The 22,147-nt window shown below is 41.6% G+C and overlaps 1 protein-coding gene across 1 annotated transcript in view; it reads left to right on the top strand.

Annotated features, from left to right (window-relative positions):
* The window catches only part of RASA3 (RAS p21 protein activator 3), a 134,556-nt gene that overhangs the window by 78,341 nt on the left and 34,068 nt on the right, over positions 1–22,147 (top strand). The window contains exon 6 of the mRNA XM_075091775.1: positions 21,826–21,906. Coding sequence (XP_074947876.1) covers positions 21,826–21,906 — 81 coding nt within the window. The remainder of the gene's footprint in view (positions 1–21,825; positions 21,907–22,147) is intronic.

Raw genomic sequence — 22,147 nt, 5'->3', positions numbered from 1 at the left:
TCATAGCTAGTTTCGTTCTAGTGCTTAGGCATTTAAGAAAAGAGTGTGGTAATTAAGCAATGCTCAAGTAAGTGTCTGTATAGCTGAATTTGTCAGTGGGAAAAGCAGCAAAGGTGGAGGGGGGCAGAACCTTTGCTACAGGTAGTTCATGAGTGAAAAGCAAGCACTGGGTATATTAGGGGAGTGCAGCTTCCAATTGAGTTTTGTGAAGGTAACTGATTTTCTTGTGGGCAGCTCATGAATTTGTTTCAGTGAGCAAGTAAGACGAGGCTATAAAACCATAAGCAAGAACATAGAGTCAATTCATCTTAAAAACAAACTGTTCTGAAGAATCTAACGCTTGTCTTGTGAACTTCCTTGACTTCCTTTTTTTAATTCTAATTTTTAAAAATTTTTTATGGCACTCTTAGCTGCAAAGAATAAACACTACCCCACAAATGGCCTCAGATATAACTGGTTTTCTTATGAGCTTTCCTGTAGGTCTTCACCAGTGTGCCCTCTGAGCCTGTGCGCACTGCTGACACCTCTGCATTTCAGAAAGCCTTGAAAGCAGCTGGGGCCTTGCTGAGCCAGCCTGCAGTCCCATGTTGCACACCATGAACAGTCAGCTGGATCGGTGGATGGGAAAATTCATCTGAATGGAAGGGCAAATTAAAATTGCTGAGTGCTCAGCTCTTGAACATTAAGTATTAATTTATTTTAAAATACAACAGGCATGTGAGCTTCCTTTAGCCTCTGCAGAGGAAACAAAAAAAATCAGTTTAAAAACTGTTACCTAGTAGCTTCTCCTTAGGAAGCATTCAATACTTTCATTTAGCCCTAAACCACTAAGCTGTTGTGCTTCATCAGAGCCCTTCAGAGGCCCTAGTCTCTGCCAGCTGCTACAGCACAATCTCCTGAGTGAATCTCTGCAAAAGAGATTATAAGGAGAAGCATTAGTGGATTTAGAAGTTATGTTGACAGTACAGATGCAGGCACCACACTCAGACTTCTTGTGTCCCCTAGCAGCTCCTGCTGTCATCCTCTGTAAGAACCATAGCTTTTACTTTTTCACGCTCCTTCTGGGAACACTTTGCTACTTGTGGGCTCCCTCTGTGGAACTGCTGCAAAACCTGATGGTCCCAGTCAGCTTGGATGCAGTTGTCAGCTGGGACACAAGAGACTTATAGAGACCCTTTTACAGGCCTCAGGATGCAGGCTTGTGTTGTATGTTCACGTCATACAGAGAGAGCAGACCTACAGCCTGCTGAGCACAGACCTTTGCCCAAGTGTTGTCAGGTAAAAGACAACATGTATGGACTTTGCGGCTTGATACCTCCATGTAACTGCGTTTGTACTAACTACTGTTGCGCCATGTAGTGAGTCATCTTGAGTGCTAGGAGAAAGTAAGTCTTATTTGGTAGGTTCTGACTTCTCTCTCTGTCCTTCACTCACAAAAGGTCTCATGTTGTCTTCCTCCATGCTCTTTACAGCCACAGCTTTCTTGGCCCTCTGCACAGTCAGCTGCTGCTTGTTGTGGCTACCAACATCTGGCCTCTCCTTCCATTGTCTGTAAAGTGAAGGCCATCTTGTTTGTCAAGTGGTTTGTTACCTGCCAGAAGTCTGTCTGTAATTTTATTTACATCTTAAGGCACTAAGACCGTAGAAAAGAAGTGGTCAAGACTTTCTCATGCTTCCTGCTGCTTATGTCCATACACCACCCTTTTGTGCTAACACACATCTCCTGGCAGCTGCCAGAGCAATGGTGTGTTTTTATATTTTTTTTCCCCTCATGTTTTTTAAGCTGAATCAGGCCTTAATCCTGTGCATCCTAGAAACTGCACAATTCTTTTTTTTCTGTAATGCAGAGGAAGGAAAATGAGCAGCAGAAACCAGGGGAGGATGCTCTTTCTGCAGCTGTGCCAGGTTGAAGTGTTTGAACTAAGTCATGGAGTGCATGCACCCACATTCCATGGATACACCTGCAAAACAATGGCACGTGGTTCTCCCTAAATTTTTTCTGAGTCACCACTTTCCATATAAGATATCCTTCCTGCTTCACAACAGAAGTACTCAGAAATGAGCCCTAGACCTTTTGTAAAGTTTTTTCCACCATCATTAGGGCAGATTCTGTGCAGCGTGTTTGTATTTAGCCCAGAAAGGTGTTTCCCCAGAGGTGTTAAGGCCTCTGGGCTGGTCCAGTCAACTTTGCCATCTCACAGAGCAACATAGGCTAGGAAGAGTGGTCCAGGCATTCGTAAAGAGGAGGGTTCCTGCAGATAGCTTTGTAGAAATCCATATGATTTGCTGTCATTACGTTACCAGAGGCAACATTTAGAAGCAGCGTTCTGTATTTAGCAAGATGACATCTGACTTCCAGCATGCCTGAAGGAACAGGCCACTGAACTGCTGTTGAAAGTCAGCGTGAGCTGGGAGCCTGGCTCCCTGATCTTCCTTTGAGAATTCCAGCATGTGTATGTAATTAGTCACATTTAAATGTCTGTATTTATTCAGTGTCCCCAGCTGCTCCTTTAAGTGTTGTCTTATGTCTTGTCTCTTAGGTTTAAAAAAAGCTTGGAAACATCTGCTTTGGAGAGCTCTCCCCTCCCCCCTGCTCCTTTTATTCTCCCCTCCCCCGTAAATCTGTATAGCTAAATAATAACGTATGTGGTTTAGTAGCCACTGCTGTCTTTCATATGTAGTAACACAGTTTTCTGGTAGGTGATTCATAAGTCTACAAATACATTAGCAATGCTGAAATTTTATTTGATAAATGAAGCATTTGTAGCTCTGGTGTGGAAGATGTGGCTGCTCTGCATTAATTTATGAATTAAACTTAAATGCCATGCAACTCTCTTGAGAAATCTATCAGATGTATTCTGACCATGCGGAACAAAGTTAAATGAGCTGTTTGCAAGAGCCAGCAGGAAAGGAAACAATAAGTAGATATGACATCCCTAAGAGAAACACTTCAGGGGTCATTAAGAGAACAGTGACTGGGCTGTGGGCATTTAAGAGCTTTAAAAGCTCTTCTGAAGAGGAAGAGGGAGGTAAGGAGAAAGGTGTCATTTGTCAAGTGTGGTTAAAGCAGAAGGTCTCTGGCTAGAGGTGGGGGTGCTGGGACTCTGTGATGGTTCCCCAGCCTTCTCTACCATGTGAGTAGAGCACAGAGCATGCGGTGGGCAGCATCTGACCTTCCTCTCTGCTCACATTATAGATTTTAATTTCCTTGTCCATGAGCTTTGCTGGAAAGTGGTGTGGGCAGCACATTGCTCGCAGGTTGGTAATCATTGCCCTAAATCAGTCTGACTTTATGTAACTTTTAAAGTTCTCTTACACAGTGCGAAGTTTCTAAGGTTAAAGTAAATGGTGCTACATTTTGAAAATTTCAGAGCGTCAGCCTCTATGTTTTGCTGGTCACAGCTCCTGAAGGGCAAAGCTACATATAGCAAGTCTAGTCAGAATGGCTGAGATAATGGCCATTCCTACTTGTGGATCAGCAGTCTGCATCCTAATGTAACAGGAAAACATGATCCTATCTTGTCTGGTGAAGGTTTGTTCTTGTTACCTGTGATTGCATTTGGAGACACCTTGAAAAAGCTACAGGAGTGCAGCTAGTCCTTCAATCATGGAATATATTTAAATGCTTTTGTGTACAATTAAAACATACAGGCATCATCTTTGAGTCATCTGAGAATTTTCCTTTACTAACTAGCTTGCTTCCTGCTTTTCTCGTTTACGTTGGAGCTAGATTACTTTTCTGTAGGTAACTATCATTATCAGATCCCAGGAATAGGTAAAGAAACTGTCTAAAGGGTTGGATTAAAGAGAGAAGTTGAAAATGCATGGCTATATTGTATCTGTGATGCTGAAGACCAAATTTCGTGAGCTTTCTGTCGTGGCTCTATCTCTGATGCTGATAAGAGTGAAAAGTGGGACTGCAGGAAGGGTAGCCAGCAAAGTTTTAGATAATGCTTTTCTGTGCTGCATTTTTTTTTCTGAATGCCATTTTAATGTAGAAAACACTGGAACCCATTAGCTTGATGCAACCTCTTTAATCTCTTACAGTATTCCAGTTTTCTTTAATAGGTGGTGGTGGTGTTGCATGGACTCTGGTTACTTGTCATTGGTGTAGAGCAGGGTTTGCTCCTCTCTTGAGTGTGGTGGGCCATACTATAGTTTCCTTTAGTTTCCTTTTCCAAATTAGAGGTGGTTTTCCACAAAAAAGTTGACAGGAACCAGGAGGCGCTCCCTCATGGAGGCAGCGTGCTGATGACGCTATTTTGTTACTATGTGAGGCAGCAGCCACTCAGTCTTGTGCTCTTTATGGTATGTTCGCCTGGTGCGAGGCTGCAACTTCTGTTGAGTCTGGAAGTAGTCTGAGGCAGGGCTGGCAGTGGGTGCTCTTCCTCTGATGTTACAGCTCTCGGCACTCTTTGCCTACATTCAAAATGGGTCCCTGAGCCACCCTGCCTCTTGAGTTTGCGGCTTCCAGGTGTTAGAGAGCATATGTTTATGTGTTGGTTTAAAGACATTTCTACTCTGTTGCAGAGACATACAGCATACAGCCACCTTTGAACTCGCTTCAGGGTCAAATAAAGCTTATTTTCTTGCCTGAAATATGAGCTGAATCAGTTAGGGAAAGAAATGGTATTGCAGACTACAAGCAGGTCAGTTTGATGTATGCATCAATCGGGTCATCTCACAGTATTCTGAAAAATTTTGACTTCTGATTGCTACTGGTTGGGAATGCTAATGAGGGCATGAAGTGGTTTCAAGGCTTTATTTTCAATAAACTCATGCATCCATTAATGTGTCACAATCTCCTTTCTCTAGAGAGCATACCCTGCATTGAGCTGTGCCTTTTTCTACAGGATTGCATCTTGGTCATGCTTTTAATCTTGTATGTGTTTCATAACAAACTGGTGGGGGAAAATTGCTAAGAGATTAAATCACATAATATCTGGTATTTTTATCATGTAGTGCTGCAATACTGTGGGTTTTGGGTAGTAGGGAGGGGAAGAGCAAAGGAATGGATATGTATCTCTGTCCAAGGCTTTAGCATAGTACTTAAATTTTTTTCCTTCCTCCCTGCTCTGGTAGCACTGAGGTTACACTGCCTCCCTTTTGCTTCTGCATTCCCACCAAAACTTCTTGACTGTTTTGTAGCCTAAATGAAGTTTAAATTGCTCACTTTCCATCAAACCTTCCCATATCTAAAAATACTACCTCCTCCTGCTGCCAGGTTTCCCGCTAAATGAAGTTTCAGTTTCACCCTTCTTTGGTTTTGTATTCAGTGTTTCTTCAGTGCTCATCCACTGTTCATGAAATTCTTTGTTTACTGAAATCACAAACAAGTATCTTCTTATCTGTAATCCTAATCAAGAGCAACTTTTTCTGTTAGACCCTTTGGCAGTAGTCCACCTCCAGCAGAACACGTTTTAAAGTCCTTACCATTTTGAGATTGAATCGTCATCATATGACTCTCTGGAATACGTATAAAACTGAGTTTGTAATTCAAGACTGGAATGTAACTCTTCTATGTCTGTTTCAACAGTAAGTGCCACTGTTTAAATAACGTGAGGGTACTTCCTGTTTTACAGAGCATAAACATAGTCTGGGATTATAAATGGAGGCAAATTATTCAAGCATAAATCCTTTTGATAAATGACTTAATTTCTAAATGTGCTTGAGGTCACAGCGTTAGGGTGGTTTGGGGGCATTGGAGAGCGTTCCTGTGGTATTTGCATTTGTAGGAGATGCATGGCTTTTGAGAACTGTCCACTGTTAGCGCCTTGGATGTGCTGACAGTACCCCAAATGTTTGCTCTTTTTACTTCCCTGATGTCCTTTAATGGTGATCAGCTGGAGCAATTCAGTTACATTTGAGGTAGGGCCCTAGGAAAAAATTAGTTAGCTACCTTGCAACATGACCGATATTGAAAGGCTCTTTGAAGTACACAGTACATAGCATAATACAAAGGTAAATTTACATGCTGTTTCATTCTGAATGACTGTTGGAATTTGTACAGCTTCTGTGGCAGGCACCATCCAAAACCAATGCTGCTGAAGCTTCTAAAGGGGCAATGTGATGGGATGCAACTTAGAAATTGTACTTCTCTCTGCTTTTTTCTTTTCAGTTTCTTATCTATTGCTCCAAGAGCGACACTTGCCAAGGTGATATTTAGGTAGCAGAACAGGGAACTGGGGACATCAAAGTATGATAGGAATAGGGGAAGCTGGAGGGTAAAGGGGAAGTCACAGGGCCCCAGGTGTTGAAGTTGGTTTTTTTTCACAAGTATGAGGAGAGTAAAGACATGGTACCCAATATATAGGAAGTGCCCTTCATTAACTCTATTGTTCACAGAACTATTTGTTGAGAGGAAATTATTGCAAGAAGTCTGACAGTGTATGTGGTAATAATGACAGAGTATCTTTCCCTACTCCATCCAGATGAGCTAGAAATCACGTTCATGTTTCTGGGTACATTATTGTACTGGGAGTGCAACTGGTTATGCACTATAACAAAGCTCTTTCCAGAGTCCACAGTGCTAAGATCACCTGGTGTCCACTGAACCCCCCTGCCCCTTGGTGTAAACCTTTGACTTAGATGCCATTCTCCAGCATTTCTGTAAAAGTTGATTGTGAAATATTTCATCTGTGTTGCTAATTATGTATTTGTGACATACAAAGCACTTTTGAGTGGGAAAGATTGAAAGTCTTTCAATATACATTTTGAATTTAATAGCACTTTGAGATCAGTCATTTTCACTGTCCCACTCTTTTCCTTCCCACTGTACAAGGTAGTTTACTAGTTCCCCCTTTAATCATTTTGTTCTCTCAAATAAAAAGAGAAAAGGGAAATATTTTGAAAGAAAATGTAAGATACAGTTTTAACGAGCACAGAAATTGGCAGGGAGGTTGTGCTTTTGGAGGCAGGAGTGTCTGCAATTAATTTTAACTCATTTTACAGTTGACTTGCTTCCAAGCTGATGGTTTCGTAATAATTTCATACAGCTTCAGACAGAAGGAAGAGTCCAGCTAGACTCTGTAGAGCTGCAGATGTACTGGCTGCATATGGTGTTACCCTATTAGTTGTTCGACAGTCACTGCCATATTGTCCAGTTTCTTGCCCTGCTAGCTTAAACATCATGTTGGTGAGAGGTGGCACAGTGCGATGGCTGACTCCTGCTATTTATGTACTGTTGAGTCAAAGGCTACAGAGAATCGCTGAACACCATGTACAGCCCTTTTCTGCCTGAGGACATCCAGTGGTGCTCTCTTTTCTGCACAGCCATTAGATCTAACAGAATTCACAGAACTGGAGTATCTTTTAAGATCTCTACGACTTTGTCAAATTTTATGGAAGTAACCAACTGATTAAAAAAAATTGTTGGGGGAGGTTAAAAGCCAAATGTAGACAGAAAGCATTTTCTCATAAGCCTCTATCTTTAGGAGACCAGGCCAAAAACAATGCTGTTAAACTCGGAAGGGCTCATAGAAGAGCTACAGGAAGAATTGAAGGCCTAGTAAATGTGTCTCTCAGTGAGTGATTTATGCAAGAAAAACTTCAAAGTAGTGAAAATACAGCATGCACAATATTCAGAGGAGAGTCCTGATTGTATGATTACTTATTCTTATGACAGTGATACCCAATGGTTGGAAGCTAAAGGCTTTGACCTAGTGGGAACAAAAACAAGTAGTAAAACTTTTGAGTCATGATCATTAATCAGTGAACAGTTTCCTGTAGAACATCGTAAGGCTATTTTAACCACTGTGAGTCCGTTGAGTTAAGCCTCAGTTTCTTTGAAGAAGGCGCTCTGGATATGCGGTAGACATCATGAACTCATTGCACAACTTGACTAGGTGAGAGCTTTCATTACGGTCTTGAAAGAGGCCAGACTATGTGATCCTAATGATCCCTTTTGGTTCCAATACACGAGCTGAAACTTAATGTAGGTATGAACTGTTTGTGCAATAACTGGAATTATAAAGCTGATGTGGGCTGCAAATTATAGCTGGTTATACCAGAACGCCTATCTGACCATGCCCTAATTTGCATCTTGTTTTTCCCTAAAAAGATCTAAAGTGACAAGACACTAAAAACTTTTAAAGAGTGCTTACTTTGCATTGTGTTTCATCACTAGGGATCTTAGTGCTTCACAAAAAACAGTGTAACCACCACTTGGTAAAGCAGAGCTTTCTTTGGATGGGATATTGTAGGTTTTAGCTGAACCTAGGACATGACTGACCTTTCAGGATAGAAAGTAAAGTGTGACCGTGTGCTATCCATCCATCCAATTAGTCGAGGTATTTTGTCTTCCATTAAGTCTGTGCCTTCCTCTCCAGATACCTTCTGGGTATTGCTCTGTGATGACTCAGTAGTAGGCCATCACTCATAAAAGTCTAAATTACTTAATGGTTTGTTTTTGTTTTGGTTTGGTTTTTTTTCTGAAATGCTACCTGTAAGGCAGTATGTCTGTACGTTTCTAGCAGAGAAAACATCAGGCAGGATGTAGGTATTTTCCTAACATCTTAAAAATTGTGGAGAGTCTTAGCAGTCCGGTGCTTTACAGTTATGGTGTTGCAGAGAATGATGCGTTATTAAGAAAGTTTTACTGCTAGTGGAAGGTTTTGTCTGCAGGGCCCACTTCTTCTGGTGTTTCCACAGAATGGCCCCAAAACAACCTTCCTGCAGTTTCTGTATTTTATTAACAGTGCATTCCTCTAGGCACAGAGCACTAGCACATCGACAGCAGAGATGGTCCCTTTCTCTGCTGAACCTTGTAAGTGAGAGGCTATAGCAGGAGCTAAGGGCACCATCAGTCATAACAGTATTCCCAGTACTGATAAGAAGAAAGGACAGTAACTGCTCAGTGGAAGTGTTACACTAGCTCTGAAACACTGCACTTTTATTGCTTTACATGTGAGATGTTTCAGTACCCACTTCAGTGATTTTTAGCATCACCAAGTGTCACAATGAAGTAAGTGGCCTTGTAGGACGAGAGGAATGATTCAAAGTAGGCAAGTCACCATCCTGTGACAACTGTTTTTTAAATGAATGGTTTATGAATCCTATTTGATCTTTCCTCTTGCCAAGTCAGAGACATTGAGGAGGATTTTTCAGTTAATTTCACGGGAAAGTGTGTTAGGCATCAAAAAGCACATTTTCTGATGTTTGTGCTTCTTGGAATGAATAGCTCTATCTGCTTTAGTGTAAAGGATTCAGGTAAATGAAAATTAACAAGCCTGATCTGTATGTTGCTGTTTGGATAACTAAGGAAGACACCACAGTTCTGCTTCATGTTAACTGTGACACAAGTTGTATAATCATAGCCCAGTTCTCTTATCAAAATTAATTCGATGCATCAGCATTACGTTGGGACTCATTTGGCAACTTAACTGCCATCAGGTCGCAGTAGTGGTGATGAATCAGCTTAACTTGAATTCCTTAATTAAAGTATTGCATGTGTAGGAAAGATCACTGCCCTTTAATAATAAGTATTGTTAATCAAGATCCCAGATCATCTGATTATTCACATAAATGTAATCAAAAGTTTTTCTGAGTTGTTTCAAGCTGTATGTTTAAAGCATTAAAAAGTTCCACCTACCTCAGGTGTGGCAAGGCATGCCCAATACAGAAGGTTGTAGCCTCCATGTAGTGTTTGAAGGCACTTTTGATTGTTTTCTAGGTCCACAGATAATGACTTCTTTTTTTTTTTTAACTGTGAGCTTTTTCCCCCAGAGGTTTGGTTGTTTGGGGTTGGGCTTTTTCCATTTAGAAAGGCGTATTTGCTACTATAATACATCTAATTAAATATATGATGTGAGAATATATGTGAAAGGGTCTTCAAGGACATACTTAGTACAGAAATCATTATACTTGGACTGGGTAGGGATGAGAAGAAGCTGGCTGGGTTTTCCTTCTGTTGGTGCCATGGCTCTCATTAAACCATCTCATTCCCTTGCCTTCCTTTCCTCTGCGCAAACCCCCATCACCCAAAAGTTGTTGAGACTTCATCCAGACTCTCAGCTGACGTATTCCCTCATGGAATTCATTCTCATGGAGCAGATCATCTTGAATGCCATTACGCAGCACATGCGGGACAACCAGGGGATCGGGCTCAGCCAGCATGGGTTTATGAAAGGGAGGTCCTGCCACACTAACCTGGTCTCCTTCTGTGATAAGGTGGCCCACTTAGTGGATGAGGGGAAGGCTGTGGATGTTGTCTACTTGGACTTTAGTAAGGCCTTTGACACTGTCTCCCACAGCATTCCCCTGGAGAAGCTGGCTGCTCGCGGCTTGGATGAGTGCACTCTGTGCTGGGTTAAAAACTGGCTGGACGGCTGAGCCCAGAGAGTGGTGGTGAATGGGGTCAAATCCGGTTGGTGGCCGGTCACAAGTGGTGTTCTCCAGGGCTCAGTGTTGGGGCCGGTCTCGTTCAATATCTTCACTGATGATCTGGATGAGGGGTTTGAGTGCACCCTCAGTAAGTTTGCAGATGACACCAAGCTGGGTGGAAATGTTGATCTGCTGGAGGGCAGGAAGGCCCTACAGAGGGACCTGGACAGGCTGGATTGTTGGGCCAGGCCCAACGGTATGAGATTCAACAAGGCCAAGTGCTGGGTCCTGCACTTGGGTCACAACAACCCCATGCAACGCTACAGGCTTGGGGAAGAGTGGCTGGAGAGCTGCCTGGCGGAAAAGGACCTGGGGGTGTTGGTTGACAGCCGGCTGAACACGAGCTGGCAGTGTGCCCAGGCAGCCAAGAAGGCCAACAGCATCAAGGCTTGTATCAGGAATGGTGTGGCCAGCAGGAGCAGGGAGGTGATTGTGCTCCTGTACTTGGCACTGGTGAGGCCGCACCTCGAGTGCTGTGTGCAGTTTTGGGCCCCTCACTACAAGAAGGACATCGAGGTGCTGGAGTGTGTCCAGAGAAGGGCAGCAAAGCTGGTGAAGGGTCTGGAGAGCAAGTTTTATGAGGAGCGGCTGAGGGAACTGGGGTTGTTTAGTCTGGAGAAGAAGAGGCTGAGGGGAGACCTTATCGTTCTCTACAACTACCTGAAAGGAGGTTGTAGCGAGGCAGGGGTCAGTCTCTTCTCCCTAGTAACAAGTGATTGGACGAGAGGAAGTGGCCTCAAGCTGCGCCAGGGGAAGTTTAGGTTGGATATTAGGAAAAAACTTCTTCACCAAAAGGGTTGTCAAGCATTGGAACAGGCTGCCCAGGGAGGTGGTTGAGCCACCATCCCTGGAGGTATTTAAAAGAAGGGTAGCTGTGGTGCTTGAGGATATGGTTTAGTGGTGGACTTGGCAGCGATAGGTTAGTGGTTGGACTTGATGATCTTAAGGGTCTTTTCCAACCTTAACGATTCTGTGATTCTATGATTCCCTTGGCCCAAGAATTTAGGGTTATTGTGCCCTGTGGTTCGAGTGTGTTGTGGTATGAGATTTAGGTGCTTTCCTCCAGTCTGCTGTACTCCATGGTCTCCCGGTTGTTACAGATGCCTATTTGTTCAGTTCGCTTACCAGCATGTCCAAATTTTTACTTAAAATATTACTATCTTTGGCCAACCTGGGATAGTTGTTTGACTTGCCTTCCTCATTTTGGAGGAAACCCTTACTCACCAGTTAGGTAGGAAACCCCTAGCTAAGTTAAGGATGTGCTGCTTCTGTTCTGCTGTTTTGTTTCTTATAGTTGAATACTCATCCCCGACACTCACCACACCACCTGTGGTGCCTTATTTCTTTCTCTCTGTCATAAGTTTTTTAAAGCTTCTGGTTTTAGTCTCTTCCTCTCTTATCGTTTTACTTGCTTCATAATCAGATCACTGCCAGTAGGCTCAAAAGCTTTTGCTTTGGGTGATTTCTCGGTAACTTTTGCCCAGCCAAGTATCACACTCTGTCTTTGGGATGAATTTCAGTCATTACAAAACTAGCTTTGCTTTTGTCTTCCCTCTTGTCATATGGTTTTCAGTCTGTCTAATAGTTGTAGATGCTTATGGCCCTCGCTGGCTGGCAGAGGGGAAAAGTCAGGACATGCTCATGCAGCTTACTTTGCTTATGTGCTTGTGCGTGTATACAGTGACATGCAGGCACTACCTAAAAGGAGGGATTGTGCTGTGTGCTGGGAGCAGCTTAAACTTGGATAGGCCTCAAGTCAGAGATTGTTGCAGCTTGCTTTCCATAAACCTTGTCTATCCCATATAGCACACTGTGTGTCGTTTTGAGACGGGCCTACATTTCCAAGCAAAGAAAAACAACATGGAAGATTTTTGTGTCACTGGCTGGCTTCATTATGTAGCCATAAGAGCATTTCTGTGTTGGATTCCCATGCTGCCTTTTGGTCTTTGGTGGTCTTTCTCTCCTTACCTGCCTGTACAGTCAGTATCTCACTGCTTCTATTTAATATTGCCATAGGCCACAGTCAGCTCAGCTAAAAGCTGTTGTCCAGGCTCTAATTGTTTGCTGCATATTGTAATTGTTGTTGCTTTGTGCTTCACTCCTCTTCCATCCTTTACCACGCTGCTTTACCACAGATGCTTCTGCTGCTGCCTTGATATGTTGACCCATTCCTTGGCTTCCTGCCATACTACATAAAATTCAATTTTTTTTACTTTGCCTACAAGAACCAGTATAGTACTGTCATTAAGAAAATTTATCCTTTTCTGATCGTACCTCTTCTTTTGTGTTGCTATTCCCTTATAATTTTTACATACATCTTGCTTTGCTGCAACTTGTTTTTGGGTCTTCTGTCTCCTCTGAAAATCAACATGTGCTGGAAGTAACTCCTTCTCCTTATTTACCCTTTCTCTTTACTCTCCTGTGATTCAACTGTCACTCACTGTTAATAACTGGGCTTGCAAGTCCGAGACCAAGGCAGGAGGAAATGATGATGTTGGTGCCAGTAATGTATCAGTTCAAAATTTCAGCAACCTTGTGTCTTTGTTCAAGGCCTCAGGGCACTGTCACAGAAGATAATGTAACCATTTTTTTATATTAATCTAACTAAAAATCTTTTTTTGAAGTGGCTTTTAGGAAGCTTGTAACTCTTTGTAATTGACTCATAAACTGGTTTAACCGCTAATGGATTAACTCCTTGTCCTGTGAGACCAGGATGGCTTTTTAGTCTGTTCTCTTTATTTAGTACAGAGTACAGATGGTACTCGGTAAATGTGTGGTTTTAAAAGTCTTTCTAGAGCCAATATTGGGAAGCAAATTGGATGTTTGAACTGTAGCATGGAGGACAGCTCCCATTAAATAGCAGAAAAAAGTCCATGTGATTTTTAAACTATTAAGAAATGTTTAGATGTCTACTGACATGAGAAAATTTTGCATTTCTTTGAAATGGTGGTGGTCTTAAGGTTGTTTATGGATTGACAGTATTTCTTCCTTACACTTAATGAAAGAGGTTTTTGCATTGTCTGTAGTTTTACTATAATATCTCTAATATTATTTGGTTTAGGTTGGGGAAGTAGGGTAGGGGTTGTGCTCATTAGCTTTTATTTTCATTCTATGTATTATTGCTTGGCTTTGTATGAGTATTTGTTCCTGTTTTGCTATAAAATATCTTCAGCAAATACTGGGAAAGAAATCTTTGGTTGAACCCGAACATTAACAGTCAATTCCTTTTTCCTCTGCTCTGTCCAAAGGAAATCGCTGTTAACAAGAATTGCGTGTGTGACAGAAACGGTGCACATACAGAGCTTTCCAGTTAAGACCAAAAGCTAATCTGGGTGCTGCCTATGGCTGCAAAACCTGTTGAAGGTCAGCTCAGGAAGGGACCTATGTTCAGGATAACATGAGTTTAAGAACATGTTTAAATGTTTTGCTGGACTGCAACTATTCTGAACTCAGCTGGGAATGGGGAAGATAGAGCAGTACTTATGTGGGGTTGCAGCTCTAATCTCTGAGTTTCAAGGTTTCTGTTGTGCTTTTGGTGTGGAGCCTTTGGAAGGTATTCTAAAGAGAAAAACCAAAATAGTTGCCTGCACAGCCTATTCCTCTGATCTGCATAAGCTCTATCCAGATTTCAGAAGCTGAAATGGGGGTGGGTTTGGGTGTATAATGTGTCATGTATATAAATGTTTCGGAGTCAATGTATCAAACACTGTACAGCCTTTATTTTAAGGGAATACGCACTGAGTGAAATGCTAGTCCGAGGTAAAGTTGCACCAGGTGTTTGAATGGAGCAGGATTTCATTTAGTGCCACAGATCTTTGTGGCAAATTGAATTGTCACTGCGAAGGGGGGGGGAAAGTAGCTCCAGTTAAGCATTAATCCTCTCAGAGGTTAAGGGGATGGTGAGGGTTTTCTCGTTTGTAAGCCAGAACACATTCATTCGCAAAACCAAAACAAAGCAAACCCCCAAACCCAAAGGGAGGAGGGTATTGTCCAAAGAGGATAGAGTGCTGCTGGAGTTCTGGAGTTCCTAAAGGAGTGGGAGTGATTTTCCTGGAGGGACAGTAAAAGAGATGGAAGGATAGACGAGAGCAGCAGTGTGGCTGACAATTGGATAAAGGCTCTGGTTTCAGGTTTCCTAGAGAGATGAAAAAATGTAGTGATTTTTCAATGGCTTGAAAAATCATGATGATAAAGCAAGCATTGACGTATTTTGTTCAGTATGGCTATAGCTATTTGGACATTGTTCCATCCTTTCCTTTCCCTGGCTTATTCTAGCAGGCACGGTCAGTGGTCATCAGACACTATGCCGCGCTGTAACAGTTTGTGTCTGAGTGTGACATAAGATGAAAGTGAACCCAGGCTCATCACTGTGGGCAATTCCCAGTAGGTTAGACCACTTTGAGAAGAAACTAGTCTGTTCCCAGTACAAAAAGCATGCAGGTGAGAAGAACAGAGGGAAGGTTTGTTTTGGTACAAGTAGATTGCTTCCAAAAGTCAACGAATAGGTATTTTTGAAGTCTTCTTTTACTAGGGTTCACTTACTGGGAGTGGGCGTGATCCTTTGGCTTCAAATCTTCATCCAGAGAACAAGGGCTTGACTCAATACATGGATGCAGTATTGCTAGCCCCCCTATTCCCTGGGGACAGGGGCAAGGCATAGTCAGAAGATGGATTGGTAAAGAAATTTGGAGGAGGTTAGGACATCATTATCTTAGTATTTTTGATGATGGGGGCAGAGTTAAATTTAAAACCAGGATTGAGTAAAGAGTGAAAATTTTTGCTTTATTCTAGAAGAAACAGGCCACTTGGTCAGCCTCGTGGCAAAAAAAGGGGGGGGTGTGTGGAAGTGAAGAGGAAATGCAGGGTTTGTCTAAAGGTGCACTAGCAGCAGTTCAGATATACTATTTGGTGAGACTAAAACTCCGGATGCTGTCTCCAAGTGTGTCCAGTATGAGATGAAGAATTATGAGAGCAGTCATATGGTGATGCATGCTCCTGGCCTACAGAAGTTTAAGATTCAGGGAATTTCTGAGATAGACATTGTGCCTTTGCGGTTAGTAGTGGTGGATACCAATACATCCAGGCAAAGCCCCTCTAAAACACAAGGATATGACTGGTTTAGCAGGGTCCTGGTCACACACAGACCAAGGGAATGAGGAGGCCTGGGAACAGTTCCTGCTTGCAGTGGAAGACAGAAGTCAGTTCTTTGGTCTGAGAGCAGCTACCATGTGCTAGCACAGATGCGAGGCTGGCCAAGGTACACGTGGAAGTCTAACATGTAGCGTTACCTCAAAGTTCCTCTTAAACCACTTGGAATGAGTAAGGCTGCGCTGAAAGATAAGGACATTCAAGAATGAACTGAATGTGGCAAGGAAAGGAGAAACATCATCTCTTTACTGTCAGACTAGACAAAAAGACTGGACTACTCTATTATGAAGTTAAAGATTAATAACCTATTTTATGTGCCCTGTTAAGCCCATTCACAAAGGGAGACTATTCAGAGGCTCTGTTACCCCTGGAAGACAAGGTACTCAGGATAGTAGGTATGTTACAAGATGACCTTACAGTGAATAGAAGAAAAGAAAAGAAAACAAGACCAAAAAAAGATCCAGAGAGACTTGAGAGAGTAAGTCACATACCCAGTGCCGGGGAATATGTCTTACCAAACAAGTACTTAGCATAAGCCAAAGATGCATTGTTTTGATGGCAGTTCTGACAAATCTGCCGCAAAGTTTGCTTTTAAGTTGACACTTCTCTGGTCAAGCTTACCACACAAAGTACTGAGTGTTCAAGTAATAATTAGATCACTAGAGCAAGCACGGAGGAGGAAGTCTCTTGTCTTCAAAATGACGCAGAGAAGAACCCGAGTATGGCCAAAAAATATGCATATGAGATGGGACAAAACTTCAAGATAGAGAAGTGAAAGAGAGGTAGAACAAGTAGAGGCTGGAAATAGAAGATTAATAAGATACATCAGTAAACTTGCCAAGTGTTAAGATTGATCCCAGTAACCCAGTATTTATGTGACAGCAATTAAAATACATGGATTATGTACAGTGATAGAAAGCAAGATTATGTAGAGAAAAAGCAAGATATATTTATTTTCTGTTGAGGAATTACAGTGTGAGAAAGCAGTCCGATTTGAGAAAAAAGAACAGGAACGGTGTGCTATTCCCTACCCTAGGTTGAAACTGGAGGAAGAACCGAGCCTGACTAGGTACACTGGAAGTGATTTAGTATGGAAGAACGGTAAATATGGATACATGTTTTCGGAACAGCTATGTCCCTTCTGCTTTCTTTTCTCTGTGTTTGTTTTTGCGTTGGTTGTCTGTTCTGGTGCACAAGGAAGCCAATGACACGTGTGCATCCTGAACTAAGCAGAAAGCCTGTAATTTTAAAATAATTTTTGTGATTCCAAGGAAGGGGTGTGGAATGCCCACAGGCTTGGATCATCCTGATGTTGCTCACCTGTGTTCGACCTGGTTTTGAGTATGATTGTGTAGGGGCCGTCTCAGAGACTACAGCCTACAGCTCTTGGTTGGCAACCCAGAGGCAGAGGGAATGCCTGTACTGCCAGATGTGAGCTGCTTGGTCTTTGTTGAAAAATATTTTCTTTTTCAAAACCTTCTCCCCCTGCCACCCTCTCAACTTCTGTAATCATGTAATTTAAAGGCAAGAGGGCCATGCTCATGGTGTGTTTGGGTTTGAGGTTTTCTTCTACCCTCTGGGAATTTTCCATAGCTTATTTACCCTTGTGAAGGTTTGGTCATGAACCACATTGAAAACTGAAATGTCTTGTTCCTTGAAACCTGTTAATTTTATAAACCACAAGCAAAATATAGTGAGGCAGCTGCATTAAGAGTTTTCCTATATGACCCAGCACTAACCTTAGCCCAGCCCAGCCCAGCCCAGGCTAGCTCTGAGGGACAGCTTGTCCTGCCCCAGCTGGGTTCAAGACAGCTAGTGATCAGAAATTACCAGTTGGGCTGAAAAGTTTCTCGCAGCCACCAGACATTTTTCATCTGGGGCCTGATGAGTTGACTTGTAATTCTTGAATAATCTTGATTGCCTAGGCTGCTTTTTTTTCATTATCCTAGTACACATATGTTAAATTAATTCTGCAGATTATTAGAGCAAAGGCGTTTCATTTTTACTGGCTTTATTCACTGCTTCCCAGCATGCCCCGCCCCTCCAGAGATTATACCTTTATTATACGTTTCATATTTTTTTACTGTAATCCAGATACAAACTGTCAGTCTTAATAATGTGGTACACATGTGGGAGAACTGAGGCTGAATTTTACCATGTCTCTGAGTAGCTATCATTTTATTCTAGCTCTTTTCCTGCTTGCCAATTAAAACGCATATTTTGGTACCAGGTTGGGAGAGGAGCATTGATTTACCTAGCAGCTTTCCCATGACTGAAGAAAATGGCTGTGACAAAAGCAGCTCTGAGATTAGTTTCCTGCAGCTAATGAGGGTATACTAACATGAGTTGACCAGACCTATGCCTTGTTGAATTTTATTGTCTCTCCCCGCAATGCTTAGTAAGACCTAAGAACCAGAATGAGCCTCTCTCCAGACATGGCCTTCCTTCCTCAAAATCTGGTGTCTTAAGTCTTTTGCCTCCTTTCTCCAACATCCTTAAACAATAACTTTTTTAATGACCTGAAAAGCTTGGGATATGCTTTATGTCAGTGTCTGTTTCCTGTTTTCCCACATTTTGTTTCTTTCAGGCTTTATTTTGCTTTTCTTGTTCCAACTGCACACAAAGAAATGTCTTACCCATAAGTCATCATGACCGTGTGAGAACATCTGTGTATTTGGGTTTTTTCTTTCGGTTTGTGTTTTGTTTTGGGCCCCCCCCCCCCAAGAACACTAAAAACTACCCTACTGTGTTAAACGCCCCTCTAGTCTAGCCTGAGTACTGTTTCTGGCTATATGCTGGTGAGTGTTACTTCAAATATGGTATGATCGCTCCAGTGTTACACCCTCCTTAATCATCAGTTTGGGCTGAGCTGGAGGATGCTTCTAGACCATTAAGCTTTAATAGCTGCCTACAAACCTACACTCCATGAGTTTTTGTAGTCCTGGTTCGAATCCATGTATTCTTCTGGCCTCCATGATATCCCATGGCAATAATTGCAAGTTCTGCAATTTCATTACACATTGTATGGAAAAAAATACTTCCTTTTGTTTATTTTAAACTTGCTGCCTGGTAATTTTATTCTGTGCTCCTTAATTCTTGTTTTGTGAGGAAGTATTCTTCACACCATTCACGATTTTGTAAGCTGTTTGTGAATGGGTAACTTTTGTTTTCTGAGATGGAGAGTACAAACCCCTGAGAGCCACAAGTGTTTAGAAGTCGTCCTGTTGTTGTTCTCCATATGTCTTCTAGAGCACACACAATTCAAGATAAGTGCTCAATGATTTACATTGCTGCATTCTCTCCGACCAGCTAACGATACTCTTTGTCTTTTTAACCATTGCTGATGATTGATGTGATAACGACAGAGGGCTATCCACAAAACGCATAAACTGTTCTTCTATGTGGCAGTATTAGAATAGATCCTATCATTGTATGTGTGTATAGTCAGGCATATTTTTTTTTTGTGCAGATAACTTCACACTTTTCATCATTCAAATTCTTCAGTGATTTTATTGTGTAGTGATTTATAAACTCTGCATGTCCTCAGGTGTATATCGTGCCGCCTGGGATCACTTTCTATTGTCTGCATATTCTTTAAAGGACTGGTTTTATTAAAATAGGAATCACACCCTCTCTGAACATGCTTTCTCTGTTTAAATTTCACATAGTTCATCCTGTATGATAAGAGCTTGCTTGGAAGCCATTCATCAACAGTAGAAAACTGGCTGACTGCTATAAAGCCATTGAGTTACTCTTTCATTTTAAGGAACTTACAGGCTGTATTAAGGAAGCCGGGGAGGGGGTAGGGAGTTTGACACCAGCACTTGGTGTACAATTGTTCTGTTCAAACAGGAATGTGTTCAAGCCGCATCTGCTATCCTAGAATTACCAGAGATCATGCTGTAGTTCACTGGCATAGTGTTTCTGCTGTGAATATAGTCATATTAATGTAAAGGTCACTAGAAGGAAAGTGGTCTGTCTCATAAGAAAATGGTCTGTACTCAAGAAAATCAAGCTGGACCTGGTTCTTCATAATGGCTTTCTGCTGGTACTTAGGGGTTTTTCCTTCTGCGCTTCTAGCTACTCTGCCAGAAGGCTGTAATGTAAAGTTCCCCATTAAGTGTTCTTTCTATTCACATCTGCCCTTCTTAAATTTAAAAAGTACCATTTTCTTGCAATTTTCAATACTTGTATTAATGCACATGCAAAAAAGCCTGTTCTACACCTTGTCTGTAAGATGGGGTGGATGAATTTGGAGTAGGAGCTGGCTGCTTGAAAACAGGCCTCTAGTCTGCTTGAGGCCTCTGGGAGGCATCAGGCTGTCCAACACACATGTACCATGGGTACCTCCTGCCTTTCTGGAGCAGCAGCAAAGGACAGGAGAAGAAACTGCTAAGTCATCTCAAATGGCACTAGTTGCATATGTTTAGACAACCAAATCACATATATTGTGTGTTGCTTGACATTGAGGGTTACTGGAGCTTGTACCTTGCATTTCCAGCTGGTACTGGGATAGAATTTGTGGCTAGAATTTTGCTGTTTGCGGGGTAGTACTGTGCAATGCCAGACACTTGTTAAACTAGGCGTCTGGGAGGCTTCTAAATTCTGTCTGTGTGGAAGGTAAACTTGTAGTGAAATAATAAAGTCCAGAAATAAAAACAGCACAGTGCCTATGAAATATGTTTTTTCGAACTTTCTTTATGGTTTTGATCTATGATTTTGCTTGAGTATCCGGAATATGAAATGTAATTCTCTTTTGCACTAGTATTAGTGAATTAGCAATGAGAAGAGGAGTCATCTAGGATAACAACTGAATGCTTTTCTATGCATATAGGGACTATGCAAATGAGAAGCTTGTGAGTGAGTGCATTATGGGGGGCAGTCTGTATTAAGCCAGTTACTTAGCCTTTATTCTGCAGGATCATAGGTGTGAGAATCCAGCTATGAATATAACGTATCCAACTGCCTGTGTGTGCCCTCTTAGTGTGATCTTCAATCTTTGTGTACTTCCTAGGACTGTGTAAACCTATCTAGATTATACCTCTTCTGGTACAAAAACAATTCCTGTATTGGTGCAGAACATTAAATTTTGTCCTCCCTTTATGCAGAGTAAGTAATAAGTCTGTAGTTAAACGGTATTTGAAGTCCACATTATATGTTACCAAATAACTTGTTCTGTGGATAAAGTTGTGGAACACTATCTGTTACTGAATTTTTATCTATTGATTTTGTAATATATATTTTAAAAAAGCAGTAAAATGGATATTACTTTTCTTGCTGATTTTATACCACCCAGAAGCATGCAAGATATTTCACACTGCAAGTATAGTACTACTCACCTGGCCAAAGAGCTTCAGAGTTTGTCTTCACTGACATTTTCATGTTATAATTGTGTAAATGCATCGGCCCAACAGGCTTCCTTATTGTAATCAGAACTTGTTTCATGAGGGAGAGTCCTGTCTTGTCTGCCTGTTTCCAGTTGGTACTGCATTCCTTAGTTAGCTTTAACTTGTGAAACATGAAACGATTTCTCACTGTTTTGGGGTTGTGTTGGTTTTTTCTTTTTTTTTTTTAATTTTTCCAAAGAGGTGTTGAAATGAGAGTGCAAAAGTGCAGATTTCTCACTATGTTTTGCAGCAAAACCCAATTTGTTCCATTTTGTCCCTCTAGTGTGTCTTTGACTTCAGTGCAGAGTGGCTGAATAGGTTTCTTCGTTCTTTAAAAGTTTTATGATGAAAGATGGCTGTGTCATACCCTCTCCTGGTCTGTAGTTAACTCACCTTTACAAATAACCCCATGCCAAATTTTGTCAGAAGTACTGAGGCCTACATGACTGTGACTCTGAGAAATTGCTTGACTACTGCTGGGATCTGTCTGTGTGGGTTTTTTTTAATCTTTTGTTACAGAAGTAAATACTGGTGGGGTTTTTTCGTTGTTGGTTTTTGGTTTTTTTTTGTGAATAAGCTGCCACAGAATTTTAAAGTGCTGACAGCTCCCATCTTGACAGCAGACTCCTATTTCATGAACCTTAAATTGTTGCACTTGCATAATAGGAATCCTCCGAGTTAAGGTTTCTCTGTAATTTAACAGTATTTTTGACCCTGTAAAGTTAGTGTTTAAGACCAAAATGTGTTTTCAAGTCTAGGTATAAATTAAAGGCTTGTGCTTAGTGACACTTCAATTCCCTAGCATAATGTATTGTGAAAAGGGAACAGGATGAAAATGCCTTGCTTTTATTTTCACTCCAGTCTCTTCCCATTTCACTGAATGGTTTGTCTGCATTTTCTTCTTTTCTAGAGTTTTAGAATGCCAAGGGCTGCCCATTGTGAATGGGCAATGTGATCCCTATGCCACCGTTACCTTAGCAGGACCATCCAGGCAAGTATTGCACGTACAAGAGCTTCCATTTTATAAGGGTGGTTTCTGCTTCCTTTGTCTATTTGAAATCTGCATTCTCAGATGGACAGATGGGAGTATTTAAATGCTACTAGAATACGTTAAGTGTTCGTGTGTGCATGTATGAACTACTGAATTATACTAGAATAAGTAATTTGAGGCTTGTTTCACTTTAGATTTATGTAAAGGTCTGAATAATCTCTGAATAATTTTAATATCCTGG

Source organism: Phalacrocorax aristotelis, chromosome 1, assembly GCF_949628215.1.
Source record: "Phalacrocorax aristotelis chromosome 1, bGulAri2.1, whole genome shotgun sequence".
In the NCBI taxonomy this organism is placed as follows: Eukaryota; Metazoa; Chordata; class Aves; order Suliformes; family Phalacrocoracidae; genus Phalacrocorax; species Phalacrocorax aristotelis.
The sequence above is the reverse complement of the archived record's forward strand: the minus strand, read 5'-3'. Positions and strand labels throughout refer to the sequence as shown.